Source organism: Mauremys mutica, chromosome 9 (assembly GCF_020497125.1).
Source record: "Mauremys mutica isolate MM-2020 ecotype Southern chromosome 9, ASM2049712v1, whole genome shotgun sequence".
Lineage (NCBI taxonomy): Eukaryota > Metazoa > Chordata > Testudines > Geoemydidae > Mauremys > Mauremys mutica.
The window spans coordinates 57450617-57475544 of record NC_059080.1 but is presented as its reverse complement, the minus strand read 5'-3'; the positions used below and the strand labels follow the sequence as shown (position 1 = coordinate 57475544).

At 42.7% G+C, this 24928-nt stretch overlaps 2 protein-coding genes across 4 annotated transcripts in view; one reads left to right on the top strand and one right to left on the bottom strand.

The window, feature by feature from the left end:
* Positions 1 to 24907, top strand: part of LIMS2 (LIM zinc finger domain containing 2) — a 66132-nt gene extending 41225 nt beyond the window's left edge. For 2 of the 3 annotated variants that reach the window (XM_045030569.1, XM_045030567.1), the window contains 6 exons: positions 13585 to 13734; positions 14359 to 14509; positions 16285 to 16377; positions 17485 to 17533; positions 17704 to 17779; positions 20393 to 24907. In XM_045030569.1, coding sequence (XP_044886504.1) covers positions 13585 to 13734; positions 14359 to 14509; positions 16285 to 16377; positions 17485 to 17533; positions 17704 to 17779; positions 20393 to 20540 — 667 coding nt within the window. In that variant the 3' untranslated portion in view covers positions 20541 to 24907. Of the gene's footprint in view, positions 1 to 9264; positions 9370 to 13584; positions 13735 to 14358; positions 14510 to 16284; positions 16378 to 17484; positions 17534 to 17703; positions 17780 to 20392 lie in introns of those variants that run through there. The other variant, XM_045030570.1, reaches the window with a different exon arrangement.
* GPR17 (G protein-coupled receptor 17) lies at positions 1287 to 2602 on the bottom strand. The gene has a single exon (XM_045030571.1). It carries the CDS (start codon positions 2583 to 2585, stop codon positions 1569 to 1571), a length of 1017 nt encoding a protein of 338 aa, XP_044886506.1. The 5' UTR covers positions 2586 to 2602; the 3' UTR covers positions 1287 to 1568.
* Positions 24908 to 24928: the final 21 nt, after the last annotated feature.

Sequence of the window (24928 nt, the reverse complement as noted above, 5' to 3'; positions counted from 1 at the left end):
TTCAGAGGCAAATATGATTGGCTTAGCAAGGTTCCTAGTGGACACAATGGATTCTTCTGCTCTTCTCCTTTTATAGCATGGGATTTCTCCTACCTCCTCTGCTTGTTTTAATATCCAGATGTGTTCCATTGGGTGCAACATTTATCAGTGAGGGTAGTTAAGCTAAACTAGGTTAGTGATCATATGTAGCAAATGAAATGTTTTTCAGACCAAACAAAACACTCTAAAGAGCTTTAAGGCTTTCCCCAAGCAGACTGGGTTTCACAGTTTCAACACATCTACTTTTCATCTTCTTGGCTTTTTTTTTTTTGACAGGGATTCAGTTTTAGGGTTCAGCATTTATAAACCAATGGAAGATATTCCCTTTACTGATTTTTTTCATGAGACTTCTTTCCATTCCCTTTTATTTTAGCCTGAGATTATTAAGGTGATTGATAATTCAAACAGGACTACACCCCAAGGCTTGTTCAGAAAATGCTGCCTGTAACTGAAGGCAGCTCCTAGGGCCTTAGACCACAAACCCAAGGACAGGTTGAAATATTAGCATGATGTTTACTGCTCATGCCCAAATCCTGGGCTTAGACAAGAGGCCTGTGGCGACAATAACTTGACATCCCTGGGGAATCAGGATGTCTCCCATTTATTCCAGCCACAGGTTTCCCTTTCCCCCTATTCAACAGGCCTACCATATCCCCCCAACTCTCTACAAATATTCACAATAGATCTAGAGACACTACTATTCTCCTCTGATACCCCAGGACTGAATCACTTTGGCTGGCACAACATAGTATTTCAGGGGAGGGTGTGCATGTTGGGCAGGGGGCAATCACCCACTGAATCTAAGCGTATGTCTACACTACCCACCGGATCGGTGGGTAGCGATCAATCTATCGGGGATCGATTTATCGCGTGTAGTGTAGATGTGATGAATCAATCCCCGATCGCTCTCCCATCGACTGCTGAATTCCAGCAGTGCGAGAGGCGGAAGCAAAGTCGACGGGGAGCCGCGGCCGTTGATCCTGTGCTGCAAGGACGCGAAGTATGTAATTTTAATTCGATCTAAGATACGTCGACTTCAGCTACGCTATTCTCATAGCTGAAGTTGCGTATCTTAGATCGATTCCCCCCTCCCCCGCCCCCCGGTGTAGACCAGGCCTTAGTCCTTGAATTCTAGTTGTTCTGTTTCTCAGGGTGGCCAACATTTGCTTGAATGAGCCTTGAGTATAAAACTCTTAGATGGAGAAATCATGGATTGATTACATTCTTGTTTCCTTCCTCCATCCTTAAATATTCAGGCCTCAGCTTCAGGATTGGGCAACAGATGCTGCTGCTGTTGCATTCATGTTCAGATGTCTTGTGATTTACTGAGATTACAATCTGTTTTCTGGCGGAGATGAGCCATTGCTGGTTGTAGCTGCACAGAATAACTGAACTCTCCTCCTTGATATTGCAGGAATGGTACTGACTCTGGGGGTAACATCTTTGTCCTTGGAGTCACTTGCTTTTACTCTCTAGAGAGTCTCTTGGCTATGTTGTGCCCGGAAGTGACAACAAATATGATCACTTGCTCACAATTCAGATTTAGCACTTAGTGAGCTTTCATTTGTCTTCCCTTCATAACTTGGAGGCATCATTGCAGCTCTTTTGCCACAAAACAAGCTGCACAAGGCCTCACGGAACTTCTCAGCCACAAAGAAATACATCACTGGGTCAAGGGCGCCATTCAGGCTGGTAAGGCAGGAAGTGATGCGGTTACTGAGTGCCAGGACTCGCTGGGTTTCACAGGAAGTCTTGGTGCCATCATAATGGAGAACATAAATGTAGCGATTGATGTGATAGGGTACGAAGCAGACCAGAAAGATCATTAGGACAACTATGATCATCTTGATGGCTTTTTCCTTCAAGTGCTTCTCAACTCTGTTCCCACTCCTCAGGCTACGGATAATCAATAAGTAGCAGGTCACTGTAGTAATAAATGGAAAGGTGAATGCCACTGCCAAGGACACGAGAGCATGGCGTGATGCCTTCTCTCTGTAGAGCTGTAGGCAGACAGTCGTGTTGTTCATCTCAGCTGTCTGCACACTGACCAACAGAGGTGTCATTGCAACAGCAACTATAACCCAAAGAAAGGCACATGCCAAGTGGGCGTAAAGTGACCTGCGGAGTTTAATGGACTTCACAGGGTGCACGATGGCTAGGAAGCGGTCAACGCTGATGCACATGAGGAAGTAGATACTGGCATACATGTTGAGATAAAAAAGGAAGCCAATGAGTCTGCATGGGATCTCGCCAAATGGCCAGTGATTTCCAGAAAAGTGATATACTAGCCGGGTGGGTAGAACCAGCACAAAAAACAGGTCGGCCACAGCAAGATGCATCAGGAAAATATTGGCTGGAGTGCCTGACTTTTGGTCTCGGATGAAGAGCCAAAGAGCTAGGGTATTGCCAACAAAAGCCAGGATGAAATCCAGGAGATAAAAAGTGGCAAAAAGGATGTTCTCTATATGGGTCTCTTTGCCACATTGTTCTGAAGTTTCCAGGGAGGAGTTGAGGAATAGGCTTGAAGGATCTGCTGGACCATTCATTCCTCACTACAGCTCTGGGGCACCAACCAGGGACCTGAAAAAAATCAAGAAAACAGATCTTACAAAGAACCTTGGTAATGGTGAGACCACATGGAAATGAGTCAACATGTCTCCTGCTTGCTGAGAGAAGTAATTAAAAGGACACTGCCCAATTTTTATAAACTCAGAGTCTGACCTACTTCAGAATTATAAACTCCTCCCTCTCAATTGGGTTTTCCAGACCTTTCCTGTCATTTGAAGAAAACATTGTAATGCAATTAACTGGCTGTACATTTATCTCCAAGATATTCTGAGACTTAGTAAGTGATAAAGATGCTAGACACCCATGTACCAGGTTAACAGAAATGTTGAAATAGGCACTATACAGTTAGAGAGCGACTGATTTTTGGCATGGTACCAAAATATTGGTACTATTTGTCCTAGGATTTAAAGAGCTCCTGTGACACAGGGCCAGAAAGGGTTAAGCAACTTGCAGACTAAATTAGCCAAATTGAACCTTTAAAGACATATTAGAGAAGTATATAAATGGTAATTAGGGCTGTTCCTTAGCAATAGCTAACATAGCCCTGTTAAATAGACTAGAGCTTTGACATGCAAACCTGTATTGTTAGAGAATTAGAGGTAGTACTAATTGTATGTGTTTACTGTAAATACTCATTCATAAGCCAAATATTTTTGGTAAAAAACTGACACATCAAAGAGCAGGGGTTGGCTTATAAACGGGTCTACACCAAAATTTGATGATTTTAAACTCTATGGAATCATTGCTTTGAATATCTAATATATTGTCATTTTGTTTACCTGGAGCGTCTGCAGGCATGGAGGCCCTCAGCTCCCAGCAGCTGCGGTTCGCTGTTCCCAGCCAATCGGAGCTGCAGGAGCTCCCATTGTCTGGGAACAGCAAACTGCGGCCACTGGGAGCTGAGGGGCTCCGTACCTGTGAATGCTCCAGGTAAACCAAAAATCCAGGCCCGCTAGCGGCTTACCCTAATGGGCCAGGAGCCAAAGTTTGCCAACCCCTGAAATATAGGGTCAGCTTATGAAAGGGTGATACAGTTTTTGCTATTTTTACCTATCCATCTTGGGGGGTCGGCTTATAAACGAACAGGCTAATGAATGAGTATATATGGTACTTATATCTTGTTAGATGTTAACCATGTAAATAGATGAATCCTGTCTATTGATTCAGAGAGCAAAAGGGAATATTAACATTTAAATGAAACTTGGGTGTAATAATTTCATTGTTTGTACTTCTCTTTGAAGTTTGTATAAATTATCTATGAACTGCTTAATAGATAAATATCTTGTACTAATTAATTACTAGTAATGCTTAGGAAATAGAAGGTTACTTCAAAAGCCTATTGTTCAGCCAAGGACTGTGTGCTGTCAAGAGGCTGCAAAAATCTCTGTTAAAAACGCTTGGGACCTCAGATCTGCTTAAGCTTCATAGGGAAGTTTGAGTCGCAAGACTGTGGTCTCCAGTGCCATTCTGGATAGCCCTGATATTGGATATGGACATTGGACTATAACCTAATGAAGTGATTCTGGAAAGGATGCTTTGCAACTCTAAGCTCACCATCTGTACTATAAAACTGACCTAAGAACTCTCTTCATACCTGTATGTATAATGATCTTTTAACCAATACGCTCTCTTCTTTTTTTAATAAATCTTAGTTTAGTTAATAATAATTGGCTGTAAGTGTGTATTTGGGTAAGATCTGAAATATTCATTAACCTGGGAGGTAATGTGTCCGATCCTTTGGGATTGGTAGAACTTTTTATATGATGAACAAGATTTTTAGTAATCCTCATCATATTTGACTTGGCTGTCTGGGAGAAGGCTGGGTTGCTTTAAGGGAACTGTGTTTTTGGCTTCTGAGTAACCAATAAGGTATTATAGAAGCTGTTTTGTTTCTGGCTTGGTGGATCTAAGTATTGGAATAACCACCAGTTTTGGAGATTCTGCCCTTCTTTACAGTTTGCCCTAATTGAGCAATCTCAGCATGGCACCCCTGGGACTACAGTCACAGGTCCTTATACAGAAACTTCACTGGAGACATAGGTATCCTTTGTTTAAAAAAAAACAAACAACCTTTGAGAGTATCTGGCTTATTGCTGGAGAGAATGGGGAGGGGAGAGTTCATATATCCATCTCTGGTAGAAATGTCTCTAGGTGCATAGTTCTTGGGAACAGGTGCCAGGAATTTAATTTTTTTTTTTTTAACCAGAAAATCCCCAGAGTTGGTTTTGTTACTGGGCTGGGATTCAGAAGAAAGTTCTTCCAAACAGTGCAGTGGCTTCTGCCTCAATTGATTCAGACAGTGAAACGCTATTGACTTGCTTTGGGAAAGAGCACTGGACTTCCCTGGCTGTTACGAGGGGAATTTCTCTGCTACTGTGTTCCTTTTTCAGTGATTGCATGTTCCTCTTCCTTGAAAGCTCCAGTAACTATATCTGCTGCAACTGACCCTGTAGCTTTCTCAACCAGCAACATAGTGAAATTGACCTTATTCTTGTCACTCTCACTGCTGCCCACAGCAGCAGTGCAAAATGACCAGACTTTCATGGACACTTACCCAGAGCTTTTCTATGATATGCAACCGATCTTGAATTAGAATCTCTAACTCTTACTCTGGCTTTGAGTCTTTTATATTATTCCCCTCACCTGCTCCCTAGTCTATAAAATGAAAATATGACAAAACTGTGAGCTGGATCCCTTCCTCAACTACATCTGTACATGGAGTTGAGTCTATTGTACATCTCCCACTGTCCCTGAGGGATGTGGGGAGGGGAGAGTGGGTCAGATGTGTCTGCAGCACCATCCCCTTGTCTATGGGGCCCATTGAGAGTGCTTCACTGGGACACAGCGAAGACAGTGGAAGGATTCCCCTAGCAAAGGAAAACCTGCAGGGGTTGATGCCATGATCCACTACATGGAAACTCCTTTGAGGTGTCAACTTGGGCTCACAAGATCACTAGTTACTCTTGAAAATGTAGGCTAATGTATTTTGGGATATACAGGGTAGCAGCCAGCAAAGGAACAAAGTGAATGTCAGTATGATTCACCTGCTGCTGTATTAACCGGGGTATGGGGGAGATTCACTTGAGACTAAGGGACATCATGAAGGTACATGGGCTCTGTGTAGAAAGCCTTGGGCTCTGGCAGATCCCAAAAATCTGTGTTCAGACCACCTGCATGCTAACCCATATGCGCAATCGAATGATCTGTTGGAAACTGAGAGAAAACTTTTGGGAATTTTCCTCCACAACAATCCCAGGGATCATGGCATCAACCCCTGTAGGTTTTTCTATTAGCACCTGCAACATTTTTACCAAAACCACATTAAACTCTTGTACTTAGCTAGTTGAGGACTTATGTAAAACTTTATTATTTCTACTTGTTTGCTTAAAATGGGGATCAAGTATCTGGTTTTCCTCCTTTTATTTAAAAATAAAAGGCTCTAGTATTCTGTCATACTGGTCCAGATTCTGAATTGGCAAAGGGAGTGTTTAACGCCAAGGCACTGGTACTGCTGTGGTATTTGACCAGTAGTACAGGATGGTATAGTATATTTGTATAAGGGGAAGCAGTAAAGGAAGCTGAAGAGGTCGGAGGGAGAGGGTGCTGGGATAGATGGAGGAAATATTAGGTAGGGAAGGAAGCCCACAAGGGGAGCAGGAGTGGTCTGGGATGTATTGGAGATTACAGAGGCAGTGGGAAGTGGAATTGGGTCCGAAAAATATCTGGAAAAGAGTGTTTTCCTTAAGTAACAATCGCACAAGTCAAGGAGAATGTCTGTTTGGTGTAGGAGTTTGGCTTTTGTCCAGGCAACCCCTGTCTGTGCGAAGCAGCCACTCTTTACTTTCACATCATTGCTGTTAATTAAGATATGTAAATAGATGCTTCCTCCTTTCTGATCAGCCAGTTCCCCCTTACCCTAGTTAACAAACCATTGAGATGGTTGCTGATGTTATTGAAGATGCCTCTGGCAAAAACCTTGCTGCATCCTGAAATTATACAGCAGTAGATGAGTGGCTGCAGCAGAGGGTAATGCCCCACCTTCCCTCAGAGCTATGATTATTGCTCAGGAACATTTAAGAGGTGAAATTTCTGGTGAAGAATAATCCAGTAATACAGACACTGGAAACAGAATCCCAAGAAAACACCTGTCTTTCAGATAGGTGGATAGAAGTGGGCATACTCTGAACCAGACTTCTTTCACTGCCAAGCTGGTTGACAGACAAGAAGGATGAAGATCAATAGAAGTGAGAATGGATAGAATTAAGAAATAGAAATTCTCCCATCTGGCCACAGTGGGTCCCTCTTTCTCTGTGTTGAAATGCTGTGCAGCTCAGCTGTGAAGTTTGGAGATTTAGGACTGCAGGATCCTTTGTGCTCCAACCAGCTGTGTGCTTGTTCCTGTTTATTATTGAAAGAATAAAAATGAGAGTATGAGGGCAGCCTGCCTCAACGCTTGAGCGGAACACTGATCCATGGACCACATTTTTCAAAGCACAGCACATTCTGTAACAGTGGACATGCATATTTGCCCCACATTTACATGTGCAAAATGGAGACTTGTTGATAAATGCAAAGTAATGCACATTAGCAAACATAATCCCAACTATATTAGGTGTTACCACTCAAGAAAGAGGTATTGGAGTTATTGTTGATAGTTCTCTGAAAACATCCGCTCAATGTGCAGCAGCAGTCAAAAAAGCTAACAGAATGTTGGTCATCATTAAGAAAGGGATAGATAATAATATATCATATTGCCTCTGTATAAATCCATGGTACATCCACATCTTGAATACTGCGTGCAGATGTGGTCACCCCATCTCAAAAAAGATATATTGGAATTGGAAAAGGTTCCGAAAAAGGCAACAAAAATTATCAGAGGTATGGAAAGGCTTTCGTATGAGGAGAGATTAATAAGACTGGGGACTTTTCAGCTTGGAAAAGAGACAACTAAGGGGAGATATGATTGAGGTCTATAAAATCATGACTGGTGTGGAGAAAATAAATAAGGAAACATTATTTACTCCTTCTCATAACACAAGAACTAGGGGTCACCAAATGAAATTAATAGGCAGCAGGTTTAAAACAAATAAAAGGAAGTATTTTTTCACACGACGCACAGTCAGCCTGTGGAACTCTTTTCCAGAGGATGTTATGAAGGCCAAGACTATAACAGTTCAAAAAAGAACTAGATAAGTTCATGGAGGACAGGTCCATCAATGGCTATTAGCCAGGATGGGCAGGGATGGTGTTCTAGCCTCTGTTTGCCAGAAGCTGGGAATGAGTGACAGGGGATGGATCACTTGATGATTCCCTGTTCTGTTCATTCCCTCTAGGGCACCTGGCCTTGGCCACTGTCAGAAGACAGGATACTGGGCTAGATGGACCTTTGGTCTGACCCAGTACGGCCGTTCTTATGTCCTTATGAGACTTGCCTCTTTGTGTACATGCTTCCCAGGTGTGCACATGCAAAGATAGTGTTTGTGGAGTATACACATTTTTGCTGGTGTTACTTTGGAAAAAACCTTGTGAGTTTAGTCCCTAAATGAAAGTGGTAGTGGAAGCTAAAAGACTTGTTATCCTTATTTTTTCTATTTTACACCAAAGGAGGAGGAAACCTTACCCCTTTAATGGCTATTGAAAACAGGGCACATCCACATTAATACTCATTGTGTGACTCTTTGAATTTACGCTCTTTGTGCTACCACTCCATTTATTTAAATAATCCCATCCACAAACAAATGTGTAAGGAGGCATGATCCTGCATAGCAAGAGTTAGATTAGACTGTGGTTAGCCATTAGTTTTATATTCACTTATAACACCCTGTTAAAAATGAAACACCAGGTGGATGTGAGTCTAAAAGGCTGGCATCGGGTCATCTTACAGTCCAGACAGAGTTTTCATTTGCTGTAGGCTAGCTTTTTGGTGGAATCTTCCTCCGGGCAACAGTTTGCTCCCCATCTGCAGCCCCAACATTAAGGGACTTGAAGTGACGTGCATTTTATCATGTTCTTAAAATTCTCTGTGGTGATCAGATTCTGTTAGAACTGACTTCCTGTGGTGCATTTGGGGTTTGAGATCAGTTTTCTGTCAGTATCTGACACAGAATAGCAAAGACACCAGTGATGAAATCCTGGCTCTGTTGAAGTCAATGGCAAAACTCATTTGACTTCAGTGGTGCCAGGATTTCACCACAGGACTGCAGGGGGTTGAGTGAGGAATATCAAGAAGTCCAGTAGGGTAGTCACAGGGAGGAGAAACATCTTGGGGATTGGGGCTGCAGGAGTTGATTAAATGTTGATAGCTCTAGCTCACATATGTTCTTATCTGTCAAAAGTCAGTATCGTTATGGGAGGAAGCTGCTGTTACATATGTTACCCTGTGAGAGCCTCTCTTTCTTTCTTTGTCAGAAGGTGTGAAGAAAATAAATGGCTCTTTTTACTGTGATACAGCATGGCCAGAGGGCAGCAGGAGAGTGATAGAGGCGAGATATGTAAGCCCAAGCATGATGAGAGCCTTATTGCCTGTAGAGGGAAGAGAGGCTGCTACAGTTTAATTAGAGCACCTGAAGCCAATTAAGCCAATTAGAGCACCTGAAGCCAGTCACCTGATTAAAAAAAAACCTGCTTCAATCAGACAGTTGGAGGAGTTGAAGCAGAGTGGTTTGGTGTTGGAGCAGAGACCAGTTTGAAGGAGAGCAGTTTGAAGGGAAGCAGAGGAGAGCTTGGAAAAGTGCTGTGGCGGGCCAGAAGACCAAGACCTAGGTAAAGGGAAACATGGCTTGTACAGAGCAGAGGGACTCCATAGACACAAAGGGTTGGGAGAAACCTTGCCTAAGCAGAGAGAGGGCAGGAAGCCCCACAAAATGAAGGGCTGCAGAGGGAAGTAGCCCAGGGGAAGGAATCACTAGTTCAAGTGGTTTGTGTCCCCCCCCCGCCCCCCAGGCTGGGACCCAGAGTAGAGGGTGGGCCCGGGTCCCTCCCTCTCTACTCCCCCTCTTTGGGATACTAGTGGTACAGTTAATACCCCAGATCAGGGCCGAGAAATGGCGTCCTGAACACCCCCACAAGAAGAGAAAACGTGAGACCCATCATAGTAGTGCCGGCAATTTGCTACATTACAAAACCCTTTCAGTTAGGTTCTAAACTCAAATGATCCTCCGAGTTTTAACTCGTGCTGTTTTAACATACTTTAATTTTTGTAGCCATTAGTGTTGATTGTTGACTTGAAAATGAAGGTGTCCTTGGCATTTGAGTAGCTCAGGAGAAGTTTATGTATCACTAGAATTAATTGCTGCATTGGCTTTGAGAATTGAAATGCTAATTTAAAAAATGTGCGGTTTTAAATGTTCATAGCACAATAACACTAGAGCTGTGGGAAACCAGTGATGGCTTTACTCTGTGCCTCTGGTAATAACACATGAAGAAGGTTTAGCAAATTATTATAATTTTTTTTAAATCTGATTAAAAATAAACATGCACATTTTTGTATTAGGCTTTTAGTTTATTTTTGTTCTATTGTGGTACACTGCAGAATAACTCTGTAATCTCTAATAAACTTGTCACTGTAACATGTACAAATGCTTTTGCTTGAAGCTAATTAGAAATCATATCTCCCTTTTTAAATTATCTAGTATCCGGGGCTTGTTCTACAACGCAAGAGGTTCTGAATCTGTAGGCAGAAGAATTCTTTAGTTGTCTGGTTCCCAAGCCCAGAATTCCACTTGACTTGCACTGCTGGGGTAGTGTGAGTATTTAGTGATTTACAGATTGCTGAATAGAGCTCTATTCTGGGGTTAGCCATTATTCCAAGCCTCCCATAGCTGATTTATAAGCAGGGATGTAGTTAGTCATTTAGAATGTGTGCATACAGCCATATTTTATGGCCCTCCCCCTCTCTCACACCCACACTACATTGATACTCTCTTGGATAGTTATAATAGTTTATACAATGATATTACTGTTCCAATGGGTGTTCTTCCTATTTGTTAATAAAAACTTGATGAAGAATAAGCAAAACTTTCTAGTTCATCTTAAATAAGAAATCAAGCTAGCTTGGTTTTTGCTACAATCTAAGTGCTTCCTAGCTAGAAGCGCATGATGAATTCTCTGGTGGACTTCACAGTTTTCTGCTTTTCTCTCATTCTTTTGATTAAAGGTGGTTCTGCCTGGGGAATGATTTGTTTTGTTTTAAATGATCAGTGCTGATGATTGTGGAAATGCTTTGTCAAGCAGGAAGATCTTGCATCTTTCCCAGAAGATCATTTAACACTGGATGAAACTCCCTCCCTCCAGAGCTGACTTCCCTCTGGCTGAGAATACTCGGTTGCCCATGGGAAATTAATAATGTAATGAGGTGACATTTGTGGTGTATGCCTGTCTGTACTAATGGCTGAAAATGGAGACATTTGGAAAGCTATTCTAATTTAGGGGACAAGAGTGATTATAATGAAATTCTTTGTGGACTCTATTTGTTTAACAACTCATACACTGTGTGTATTAGCCACTCTGTACATCTCCCACCACCCTCGCTGACTCGGCTACAACAGTGTAAAGCCAGCAGGAAAGTGCCTCCATTATTCTACCAGCCAAAGCCAGTTCTCTTACCTGTTGACGGCGCAGTCCTACCGGTGAAGGGTAAAGTCCTTCTAGAGTAAATCTCTGGGAGCTCCTTTTGATGCCAGCGAATCAAGGGGAAGCGTCAAAGCTGAAAGCCGTCTGATGATTCAGAAAGAGCAGACCGTTTCAGACTTAGTTTGGGTGGAAGAGAGAGCCCCTCTATATAGAGTCCTGCTAGCTCTGATAGTGCATTATCAGCTCACACAACAGACGAGAGGAGATGGCACACTTGCAAAGAAAGGCAGTTTTCATTCCAGCTGACGCCTTGGAAGGGGTGAACCGCCGCTGCTGCTGCTATTTTTTTGAATATTTCAGTGTTTGTCCTGCTTCTTAAAGTCTCTCTGAACCCCTTAGTCTTTTACACTGACTCTTTGGAGTTCTGTGATTATTTTAGAGGGGTGGAAAGGGGTATTGTGCGGGGGACGGGGGGAGTCTGGTATTAATAGACACAATAGGACACTTGAGAATGGGATAATTCCATAATGGTAGGAGTGGGGGTGAGAGGGGTGGCTGCTATGGCAACAGCTCTGTGATTCCAAAACTTCACTTTGCTTGCAATAGAGGAGGGTCTATGGGACAGCAGAGAGGGTTTGTGAATGGGAAGGGGTTGATAATGGTTTATCAGTGCAAAGGGTTGAAGGCCCCTTATTCAGCTGAATGAGAGAGGTCTTTTTCAGGACACTTGCTGCAGGGTCCCAGTGTCCTGCCCTGTATAATTAGTCCCCATTTGACAGTGCTGAATAAAATTGATGCCTTTATCCAGGGATGAGCACAGCTGCATGCTCTCTTATAATGGGGCGCTGTCTGTTTTTTGTGGGGACTGTGGCTCCGTCTGGGAGGACAGTGGTTCCAGCCCTGCAAAGAGACTATTACACAAAAGAGGACTTAAAAAGTGAGAAAATAATAATCATACTTTCATTTTATGCAGGTGCTTTCCATCTGAGGATCATAAATGTTTGAGGCCACACAACACCCCTGTGCCACATGGAAGTATTTTTAGCCCCATTTTACAGATGGGGAAACCTGAGGTTAAGTGGCTTGCCCAAAGTCCCACAGGAAATCCAAGAGAGAGAGCCTGGAATAGAACCCAGATCTTCTGACTCCTAGTCAGTTTGTTGTATTAGCCATGACACCACCTTTCCTTTACCATTGTTCCCTGTAGTTGATGGGCTCTTTGAGAGAATACCTTTAAATCTTAACCAGGGATGTACGCGTGACTGTAGTGAGGGAGAACTAAGCATGCTTTTGTCAGCTTGGACAATGGTGAGAAAATAGGCATAGATTATTTTCTCCGTTTGCCTGCTATGTGTTCAATTTAGCGAAACCTCCACACCCAGCAAACAACACTACTGCTGGGAAGACAGATGATGGGTGAACTAAACTAAAGACCACCCCATGAGAGCTTTTAAATACTGGGCATCAGACTGGCTGATTCAGCTCCTTGTCTTTTGATTAGTCTCTGTGTAAACAGGAGCACTGACCTTTACAGCTGTTTATCTTTTATCCCTTTTGTCACAGACTTCACTCCCAGCAATGTCAGTCGCATGCCCTGCCCGATCAGGACTTGTGCTTCTGTTGCAGTTTGAAAAGTATTAAGTGTTTGCAGCACAGAGCTGCAGACTCCCTTGTTTGTCTTAAACTTAATAGGGAGCTTTTGGGTAGAAGGGCTATGATTCAAAGACTCTCTGGTTTGTCCTGGTTAGTGAGGACTAATGGATCCAACCATGATGGAGGCACTTTAGCAATGTACCTTCAAGAGGAGCACTGAGAGTGAACTCCCTTCAACAGAGCAGTCAGAGGATTGTGTGCTTAGATTTATGTAAACACAATTATAGATTTGTAGGAACATACTTACGTACATATGTGCACACAAGCTCTCCGCTGTGTTGATAAGACATTTATTAGCTATTCTGATATGCACACCTCTGAGTGTTTTTATTGCTACGTACAAAAGCAGATGCTTCATGCATAGTGATTTGGGCCCACGTGCGGTCTCCATTGTGTTTGTAAGCTTAGTGCACACTTACAGTTACAGACAGCTAAACTGTCTACTGTTTTTACTGCACTTGACATCTGTAGTGAAGAGAAGAAATGGCACATAAAGAGGCCTAGGAAATACCTAACTGTATGTGAATGGGGCAGGTGGAGTTACAAGGCTACCTCAGGGTTTGGTTAACACTAGCACCACTAGATGACGTTTAACTCCCATCCTCTAGAGCAGTGGGGTTAGAACAGCGACTGCTGTCTTTGGAAGAAGGTTACAGAAACCTGTAACCCTAACCAAAAATGTGCAGAGCACGACTCTCTTCTAGAAAGATTCTACAGTGCTAATGCTACCCTTTCTTTCCAATTTTCACCCAGGCACCTGTGCAGGCCTTGCCATAATCGGGAGAAAGCCAAGGGGCTAGGCAAGTATATCTGTCAGAAGTGCCACCTAATAATCGATGAGCAGCCTCTGATGTTCAGGAATGACTCCTACCATCCAGATCACTTCAACTGCACCCACTGCGGGTATGTTCTCCTCTCTCAGCTTTCATCAGTAAACCAGGGAAATGTCCTGTATGGACAACAGTTCAGTCTCTTTCTGGACTGTGTAATCGTCAGCTACACTTTGCAGCCTTTAAGTTGTCTGGCAGACAAGAAGTTCTGTATGTGAAAGATCAAAAAAGTTGGGATCAAATGGATAGAAGAATTGGAGTTATTCTGTTCAGCTATATAGGGTTCTCCTTCCTCCATGCATTGCTTACTGGGCACCATTGTCTACTGGAAATGAGCCACTCTCAAAGGTCCTGTTTTACATTACAAAAATAACCTTGTTTAAACATGGTTGTGGCCAAACTGCTCCGCATGATTTAGCCTTGCATTTGTGGACAGAAAGACCTATTAGATAACCACCATGTTATAAAGTGGTTTGACCACAGCCATGTTTCACAAGCATAATTCAGGATGCCTGTGTTTATAGTGTAGATGGGGGCCAAAACATGGAAGTTGGCTTTGAAGTTCACTCTTCCACAGCTTCATCTTAGATAGTCACGTCTGGAGGGAAGCTCACGTAAGGTTAATCATGAAACAGCTGTTGGCTGGGGCTTGGGTCGGTGCTGTTGCTTCAAGAACACTTGTTTGTGTTGTTTTCAGGAAGGAGCTGACTGCTGAGGCCAGGGAGCTGAAAGGGGAACTCTATTGCCTGCCCTGCCATGACAAGATGGGTATCCCAATCTGTGGAGCCTGTCGCAGGCCTATCGAAGGACGAGTAGTCAATGCTCTGGGGAAGCAATGGCATGTTGAGGTGAGATCAGTGTGAAGCTGCCTGTGGAATGCATACTGCCAGAGGTCTAATGCAAGTTGGAGGCTGTTATGGTGAACATTAGAAATTTCCACCATTCCTGTTTAGGCCGAATTCAGACCTTATTTACCTGGGGTGAGCTTTACCTGGGTAAGTCACATGCACTAGAGTTGTGAATGGTGCACTTCATCTTTTGCACAATAACAATACATTGTTTAATTTACTCTCAGGAAAATTATTTTAAAATTTCTGCATTACATTTCAAAGATTCTGGGGTCTGCAAAATAGCATTTATCACTGAAGTTATGTACATCCTCTCTATGTCCTTCCCTCCAGCTCCAAGTAACAAACTGTAACATCGCTGTGACACTTCCCAGGAATACCCAGGTTGTGAGACACCTCACCACCACCTGCCCTTAGTGTGAAGCACACTTGAGTCTGCCTGTGGTGGATCAGCTCCCTAAAACCACCAGCCTCTGGTAGCACAAGCACTATCTTCCAGTCCTCATTCTCACTGTACAGGTAGCCATAAGCACACACCAACTCCCGAATCCCTGTAGTATCCAGTCCCTTATCCGTGGGACACTCACAGAATTACAAGGTCTGCCTTTCCCAAAGGAACAATACACACCAGCATGTCAGATTCAACCCAGAGCCAGCGCTTTGCTTACTACCACATCACTTAGATAAATATATTATATTATCAAAGAAATAGAGAATATTGGAAACAAATGGTTGTGTAAAACAAAATCATAACATGCTTTCTAGAGACTAATCTTAACTAACAAGTTACTGTCTTGTCTAAAAAAGCTTCTCACCCCCCAAAATTCTCTTCAGCATTTTCACCAAGACTCTTCTTCATGAAGCAGAAGCACTGTCCTTTTATTCCCTTAATGAAGGATGCCAGGATGTCGTCTTTGCCTCCCAAATATAGGTATATCTCTAGATAGGGTTCCCTCCCCCCCCATCTCCCCTAAGCACCACTGTTTTTCTCTTCCTGGTAGACTTTTTCTCTGAATTCTGCAGAATCCTTTATTGCATTTAGTTCTGACTGGCAATAAGTGACCAGTAGTGAATGAGACAAAATTCAATTCACATATAAACAGAGAGATGAATAAACACCTCTTGTCTGACAGAAAACTTGTTTTTCACCTTTGATGCTGTCCAACTCTCCCACACAGATTTTAAGAACATATTTTGTGTGTGTGTGTGTGTGTGTGTGTATATGTATATGTATGTGTGTATATATATATAGCTCCTTACATAGTATCTGTACACACATTTCATAACAATATTGATAACCAGCATGGCACCAGCTTTCATCTGAGACCTCACGAGACATTCTTTGAACCAGAATGTACATACCAAAATCAGGAGATTCCTGTAACCGCTCTGCATCCCTTTACCAGTTGGCATTAAGAGGTTCTTGAGTCACACATCTCACCTTCCAAATCTTGGAAGCACCTTTTTTTTTTTTTTGTACAGTGCAGCTCAACAGATGATAGTAGTGGCAGACTCTGTTGTGTAGCCAAAGTGCAGGTGTGTTTACCACTATCTTCTAACCCTGATTTGAGGTTGTTCCTGTGACTGTCATTTAGATTTTCGTAGTGTCCCACCATCACCATCCCACAAGTTCTTGCAGGGTTTTCTTGTCTGTCTTTGTATAAAGATCTGAAACTCTTGTGCAAACCACTGACTTATTTCCGGGGCAGCGACCGTGCATGTCTTCTAGCTGTGGAGGCTCTTCCACTGACACTGAATGCCCTTTACTTTTGCAGCATTTTGTTTGTGCCAAATGTGAGAAGCCATTTCTGGGGCACCGCCACTATGAGAAAAAAGGACTGGCTTACTGCGAGACTCACTACAACCAGGTAAGCACTGCTGTCCTGCACCCATTCAGCAGGCACCTCTCCCAACTGAAGGGCTAGGGAGAAAGAATGCCCCTTATAGAAATTTGGGAAATAAGCACAGCATTTTCCCCATGCACCATATAACCAGAAATGCATTGTTATCTGGAGTGTGTTGTTAAGAAATATCAATAGCCTCTGGTGGTGGGGAATTTAATTGAAAAAGGAAAAATGTTTTCCATGGCAGATGTGTGTTGACATGTATAATTCTAGGAAAGTGGCAGTGATTAGAGAATGAAAATGTAATGGGGACAGGGATCTTCCCTGTTGAAAGAAAAAATTGCTGTCCCTTTCATCTACAGCAGTTGGTCCAATATAAGGTATTACCTCACAAACCTTGTCTCTTGTATCCTGGGAGCAACACAGCTATAACAACATAGCAAACAAATTAAAATGTCTTTAATTATACCAAATAAAATGAGTGTTAACCAATCAGATGGCTGCTTGACTAACCTTTTGTTAAGAATCGAAAACATTCTATAACCCATGTGAAGCCAGCGTATTTATAATTGTTTAAAATAAATGCCATAGCATCTAGTTGGCTAAAGCACAGAAAAGATCTGTCCTGTAAGCTGATATAAAAATAACATTATCATAAAGATACAATGAGCAGCCATGACTCTACACCAGTTTCCATCAGACAAAATATTACATTTCCCTTGTAGAGTTGTTAAAGGCTAAATATCAACTGCTTTTAAAATAGCGCGTTTGGTTTTGCCTCACTGTTTATGGTCTATGATCAGGAGATATTTATCTTTGATCAATGTTGTGATCTATTGACACTGTCTCCCAAATTCCCAGGCATATAAGGCTCAGAGATCATGTTATAATAGTACCAAGAATATAAGGCATCAACAAAAAAACCCTAAGATTTAAGGATACAAGTTCTGAATGACCATAGACCAATGGGCAAGTGTATGAGAAGCTATTCAGGAGAAGTAAATGAATTTTAGGGTGCTGCTGCATCCATCAGCAGTTTGATGTTTGCACCAGCTGTCTAATTTGGGGAGCATGGGCAGACTCCTTCATAGTCAGTAAAATAAGTTCCCATTTTATTCCTTCTGCATGCAGCTCTTCGGAGATGTCTGCTACAACTGCAGCCACGTGATCGAGGGGGATGGTAAGATTTGTTCTCCTTGTTTTGGGTCGCTCTTCTATTCTGTTTGTCAGTGCAGTTGTTGCAGTCCTGCAGTTGCAAGGCTCCAGTGTTTCTTTTTACATCTGGGCTCACTGAATTGGGATCGGACTTTGAGACTAGATAATCTGGTTGTTTGCTTTTATTTTGCACAGTGGTATCAGCTCTCAACAAGGCTTGGTGTGTGAACTGCTTCTCCTGCTCCACCTGCAACATCAAGCTCACACTGAAGTAAGTAGATACTTGCAGACCTAGGCTTTCAGCAGCCTAGGGGAATGGTGCTGGTATCCTGCAGCTGTAGAGTAGTATCCTCTCCTGCAGTACATACCGCTTTTCCCTTATTGAAAGGTAACTGAGCCCATTTTCAAAGAGTTTTGTGCTAAATGCCTCAAATAGTAAGTGGCACAGGGACAATGAATACAAACTAACTTTAAATGCCCCTTTCCTAGTTTCAGGACCTCTGATATCACCCCAGCTCTGCTATGATGGCCCAACATGCCTCAGTTATCAATGGACTTAGGGGCTCAAGGGAATGGTGTTTTCATTATAGAATGTGGGGTTTGGAAAGTGTTTTTAAATTCTTTATTCTTTTATACTGATAAAAACGCTTAGCAAAGTCTCACTCCGTAATAAAATGACAGTGCCCTGAGCCTCCAGTTCCATGCTCCAACTAGGCTATTTGGTAACTGACATGCAGCATTGGACATCCCAGGCTGTCGCACCAGCCAGCATGATTCCAGAGGTACCCAGTCAGCATTGTGTTCAATGTTTGAGGCATTAAAAGCATACTGCGTGTAGGCCATGCTCTAAGACAATATTACAGGTCAGCTATAAGAACTGGGATTTAGGGGAAACAGTGGCAAAGTTAGTTCAAACTTCTAGAAAATTAGTTTGTCATGTGCCCATCTCAGAGACAGCCTTCCCTTCCCTGGATTAATGGAGGCTGGGCACATTCTTGGGGGTGGGCCACATTTTAGTGAACTCTTCTTGCTGCTGCTTAATGAAGCAACATTAACCACAGTAAACTTGGTGGAAGCTGAATGGCAGGAAGTCTGGGAATATGAGGCTATTGGGGGATAAGGAATTGGCAAGTCTCAGACTGAGTGGGCTCTAGACTAAACGTGACTCAAGTGTCTGGGACACTGACGCTGCTAGTGAAATTCCACTTCTTGATTTTTGCCAACCAAATTAATGCAGTGGCTTGATTCTTCTGCAGTCACCATTTGTGATAGCTAGATTGCTGTCTGATTGTGACCCACTGACATTCATGGCTGCTTGAGTCCTTATCTCTCTCGTGAGAGACACTCGTGCAACTGAGTGGGGAAGTAAAGGAGCCAAATAACACAGCAGGGCACAGATTATCCAGCAAGTTCTTGGAATGTATTGGAGAGCATTTTTTATTTCAGAGGGTGGAGAAAGCTACTAGGGGGGAGGCTGTTCTAGATTTGATTTTGACAAATAGGGAAGAACTGGTTGAGAATTTGAAAGTGGAAGGCAACTTGGGTGAAAGTGATCATGAAATGGTAGAATGCATGATTCTAAGGAATGGTAGGAGGGAGAACAGCTCAATAAAGACAATGGATTTCAAGAAGGCAGACTTTAGCAAACTCAGGGAGTTGGTAGGTAAAATCCCATGGAAGCAAGTCTAAGGGGAAAAACAATTGAAGACAGTTGGCAGTTTTTCAAAGAGACATTATAATGGCAGAGAGAGTACACTCATAAAGTTTGCGGATGATACCAAGCTGGGAGGGGTTGCAAGAGCTTTGGAGGATAGGATTAAAATTCAAAATTATCTGGACAAACTGGAGAAATGGTCTGAAGTAAACAGGATGAAATTCAATAAGGACAATTGCAAAGTACTCCACTTAGGAAGGAACAATCAGTTGTACACATACAAAATGGGAAATGACTGCATAGGAAGAAGTACTGCAGAAAGGGATCTGGGGGTCATAGTGGATCACAAGCTAAATATGAGTCAACAGTGTAACACTGTTGCAAAAAAAGCAAACATCATTCTGGGATGTATTAACAGGAGTATTATAAGCAAGACATGAGAAGTAATTTTCCGCTCTACTCCACGCTGATTAGGCCTCAACTGGAGTATTGTGTCCAGTTCTGGGCACCACATTTCAGGAAAGATGTGGACAAATTGGAGAAAGTCCAGAGAAGAGCAACAAAAATTATTAAAGGTCTAGAAAACATGACCTATGAGGGAAGATTGAAAAAATTGGGTTTGTTTAGTCTGAAGAAGAGAAGACTATGATTTCTGTGAAATACCAAACATAGGAAAGCCATTGAGCTGCAACAGAAGAAAAGCACTGTGGATGTATGTACAGGGAAAATGAATGTGCTTCCACCCTGGTACTAGCCAGTAAGGGGCATTCATAGCAGGCTGAGGTGCACTTGGCAGCACAGGGGAGAGGAGTGTGAAGAATCAAAATGTCTTCCAGGCTGTTGCCAATGCAAAGCTGCTGCCCCCAAGTTTTGGAAAGCAGCCAAGCAGAAGTGTTGCTAAGAGCCTATCACAAAGTGTTCCATGGCTGGACATTTCATTATTGGTAAACATGTGGATCTGATCTCCAGTGATCAGTCCATGTGTATCTGTGTTCACACAGTTGGGCACCTAACTTGGCATGAACACTACTGCACGTGTGCATTAAATTCTGATATGTGAACATACCTGGCAAGATTGGCATCTGTGTGTTGAAATGAGGGGTTTTATACATGCAGTAGAAATCAAGCCACCACACTCACACAGACACGCACATACTTGACTACTGAACATCAAGCCACGACCGTAGTTTTGTAAGTGCTGTTTTTAATAGCTCAGTGTTTCTTTGAAAGGAACAAGTTTGTGGAGTTTGACATGAAGCCAGTGTGCAAGAAATGCTATGAAAAATTCCCTCTGGAGCTGAAGAAACGTCTGAAAAAGCTGTCTGAGCTGGCCTCCAGGAAATCGCATCCCAAAGCTGTGGATTTAAACTCTGCTTAAATAGGTCTGTCATTCTGCTGACTGTACTCTTATCCTCACAGACTGCAACTTGCAGCAGCTACTGATCACAAAGGGAGCTGTTAAGAATGTCTGAAACAAACCACAGACAAATAGTACCTCCTCCAGCTTTTGTTACTGCAGCTTTCACCTTGAATGTCCCTTTACTCAGGCAGTTGCAAATTAACACTGACAGCATGGGGAGTTTGGCCTCTGCTGAGGGGGTAGGGCAGAGCAATGGGTATGGTAGCTAACTGGCATTATTCTGCCATTGATCAGATGTACACCATTGTTTTTCTGTCCTTCATTGTTTCTTCAATGAGCTGAAGTTGTCTTTCCTGTAGCCTGAGGAATTTGGAAAGAACAGTGGTTTAAATATCAGATGGTGAAACGTGCAGATTGTTCAACACAAGTTATAAGTATCAAGGATTCTTTAAATGACTTGTGTGCAGAGCTTTTCACCTATAGGACAATGTTCTGAATGTGGCCCAAAATTACCACCATCTGATAACTGTTTGGTATGTCCAAAATGAGCTGATCTTTGTCTAGATTCCCAGTGAACAAATATCCACATCACAAAAACTGCCGCAGCAATCGCCCTTCTTGACACCCTTGTTGACATTTTATCTAGGCTAGGCAAGGCAAGGCAAGGAGTGAATGGGCACAGAGTCTGTGCTACCTACTCACCTCAGTCCAGGCCAGAGTGGATGTATAGTGTCTGGGCAGTGCACAGAAGTTGCACTACGCTTTTCCTGGTTGATGCATAGAGGATTTCAATCTCCGAGGCTCTCCGTTTGATACTTTTGAAAAGCACTCAATTCCCTTACAGCCCAAGGGGGATATGTAGTGCGAGGGTGAAGGCAGTGCATGCCAGGAACTAATATTCAATGTTTACTTGCCAGTTCTCCATTAGATCATTGATACCCAGGGCTTGGAATTGCCCAGTGCGATATAATACCCTACCCACTGACACACCTGCCATTACCCTCTACAGTACCTGCACTATGACTGCAGGTGTTGTTACACTTTTGCATAACAAAAACCCAGTTGGCGGATCTGGTAACTGTTAAACACTTCAGTCTGAGCCAAGCCTTTTCCCTTTGTTTGAATGGAAAGACTACCTTCTCAGTTCAGTTTCCATGACACTCCGTGTATGTCTACACTGCAGTTAAAAACCCATCGCTGGCCTGTACCAGCTGACTTGGGTTAATGGGGCCTGGGCTGTGGGGCTGTTTAATTGCAGTGTAGACTTCTGGGCTTGGGCTGGAGCCTGGGCTCTAGGACCCTTAGAGTGAACCAAAAGAGCCTTCAGACTCATACCTATAAATCTTGTAGGAAGACACTAGCTGTGTCCACGCTACAATTTTGTACCTTGCTATTACTGATGCAACCTTGTTGGTGGTAGCACCAGTGGATGCTGTCGTGTAGACAGGGCACTAAACAGCTTCTAGTGTTTTAGCCACCTTGGGCATGTCTTCACTGCAGAATTAACTTGGGTGATTGGCGTCTGGTTTAGCCTAGCTTAGGTGTAACAGGCCACACTGCAGAGCCCTACCCAAGTTACTATGTACTCAGTGGTGCTGCAGTCACCTATCTGAGATGTTAGGAATTCCGGAGGCACATGATACCCCATGGTTCTTAGTACTGCAGTAAGCTGAACCACTGTGATTCTTTCCCAGTGAATAATGGGAGAACTTGTCTGTCCTGGGTGCAGGAGGGGAATTGTGGGAAGGTATTGGAGGACTATCAACACTTAAGTGATTTAGCCTGTGTCCTTGCTGCAGAGTGGGTAGGTTACCAGCTCAATAAGCTTTAGCCTTTACACACAGCTAGGCCAATGAGCCCGGGTGTAAAACACCACCACACTTGGGTGAGAGTTTTTTGTGTGTGGATGGGAGCTGGGTTAACGCTGCAGGGAAGACGTATCTCCTGTTGTCTAACCTTGCTTAGAGCAAACACACACAACCTAGTGGCTAAAATGCTGATGGCTGCTCTACACGAGAGCACTTGCTGTTGCTACCACCAGTGAAGCTGCACCAGAGATAGTAATGTTGAAAAATATTAGGGGAAAAGGTTAGTGCAGACAAGGACTCCCTGTGCAAGGCTCCTGGTTAGTTAGCTGCTTTCCTAATACACCTCTACCCCAATATAACACTGTCCTCGGGAGCCAAAAAATCTTACCGTGTTATAGGTGAAACCACATTATATCAAACTTGCTTTGATCCGCCGGAGTGTGCAGCCCCGCCCCACTGGAGCACTGCTTTACCATGTTATATCCAAATTCGTGTTATATTGGGTCGCGTTATATTGGGGTAGAGGTGTACCAACTGCCTTTAGCTGCTTTACTTTCTGCTGTAGTAAGCGACCATAACTATTTTAACACCTGTGCACTGCCTCCGCTATGGCACTTGCGAAGGGATGGACTCGCTGATCTAATTAGAGAGCTTGTCTGTCTTCCACCGTGACTATCAATCTGCACAATAACCTAGACAGTATTACTTTTGTCACAGTTTAATAGCACTTGAGGACAGCTCTTGTTCTTCTCTAGCCCTTGGCCCATCCTTCAGGTATGGGCACAAGGAACTGCACAATTGAAGGCAATCTTAAGTGGCCACTGCTGGGACCAGTCCACTATGCTTATTCTCTCTAGAGTTTGGTTGAAGGACTAAAGCACAGGCACTTCAGGCCCACAAGCATTCACAATTCATTATGCTGATTCCTCCTAGTCTGAAGCACGCAGCTCCTTTCCCCATGCCCTTGGTCACAGGAAGGAGCCCAGTGCTGAATCTGGGCAGCGGGGTATTTTCAGCTGATTCATCAGTCCTAGTTCAAGAGAATTTCCTGGGAAGATGGCAATAGGACACTTGGCATCATATCTGCTTGTGAATATGCAAAAATTGAATACTTCATGGACAGTAGTTGTCTTCCAGACCAGCTCAAATCTTGTCATCTGTGTTTCCTGCAGAGGCCACTCTTGAGTTTAGCAATGGAAAATGCAAATACATGGTTAAACATGTGCATGTACAGATGAATGTGAATATCTTTGTACTGTGAGAAGAGATGCAGTGAGGACTCTTATCTCCTCTCTAATATTTGAAATTCAGTAGATTAGGTGAGGGCTTGCTAGTACTTAAGGGAAAAGACACCCATAGACTCTGAACTTTATAATATATGGATAATCAAATGTCTTAAAGTGTCTTTTTAACTGTTAATCTGACAAATATTTCACTAGAGTCCTGCTTTGTAGAGCACACAGTTGTCTATAGAGTTACAATATCAGATTTGAAAGACTGAGCAATCAAGAGAGTTATGGGAAATAACTACAGAACAGCTTTGAAACATTCATCTTTCCCCAGATTCCACCTTTGGAGAAGTAAATGGCATAGGATGTAAAGTAGACGTGATAGGATCTGTGGACTTCTTTAGGGCAGAGTCTTTTGGTGTGATGGATGTGCCAGTACCTATGTGTTCTTCATAATGCTGGAGTCAGGGGAGACACTTTCTTTCATAGAAAGAAATTTAAGACTAAGATGTGTGCGTTTTCCTTTGCTCTAAATTCAGAAAGTCAAATTCATTCTTGCTGTCACTTGATTATCCTCTGTGGTGTTATATCAAGGATGAATTTGGTTCAAAAGGCTAAACTTGTATTACTTACCAAAAGCTGCTGTCCATTGTATACTTTCACAGTTTTAAATCTATATTTATATACATATTTAAAATAAATCACTAATGCTCACTGACTACACTTGAAGATGGCAATGCTTTTAGCAACTGTGATATGTGCAGCTTACTCGTATTCAAGGGGAATATTAATCACTTCCTTAATATCCTTCCTTATTATAAAACAAACTGCTATATGTTTTCTTTAGAGTTTAGGTCCTGGTCCTTACCCTCACAGTTATCCACGCAACATTAGCAAAAATTGTTTAATCTTCCATGCTCAGAGTTTCCAATGCCAAACGTTTTGTATTGGGCGATGCAGACTTCTGGGACTGAAGAGGCTAAGTGTTAATTTGAAACATATAGCAGGGGAGGCATTGGTTCACAGATAAACCTGTGACTAAAGCAGTTGTTCTTAAGAGGTGTTTAGTTCTTAGTTTGTAAAGTACTCTTAGTGCTAAGGATTATATAGAATGAACGAAGAAATGTATTAATACTAAAGGGACAAGCCCATTCCCTATTACATGGCATGTATTCTGCAGACTGCGGATTTCTTGTTTTATAATACTTCTGAGTTTGTAATGTCTAACCAAAATCTGAGACTGCTGGACTAAAATATTATAATCTGCACCTGTTATGTATATTCTTGTAATAAAGTTAACTGCAATACATTTTAAATCTTCACACTAAAGATTAAAATATAAAAACTATTGTATATGTGTACTGTACAG

What these genes read in the sequence shown, in the direction of transcription:
- GPR17 (XM_045030571.1), bottom strand. Translation starts at nt 2,585, where the DNA reads ATGAATGGTCCAGCAGATCCTTCAAGCCTATTCCTCAACTCCTCCCTG.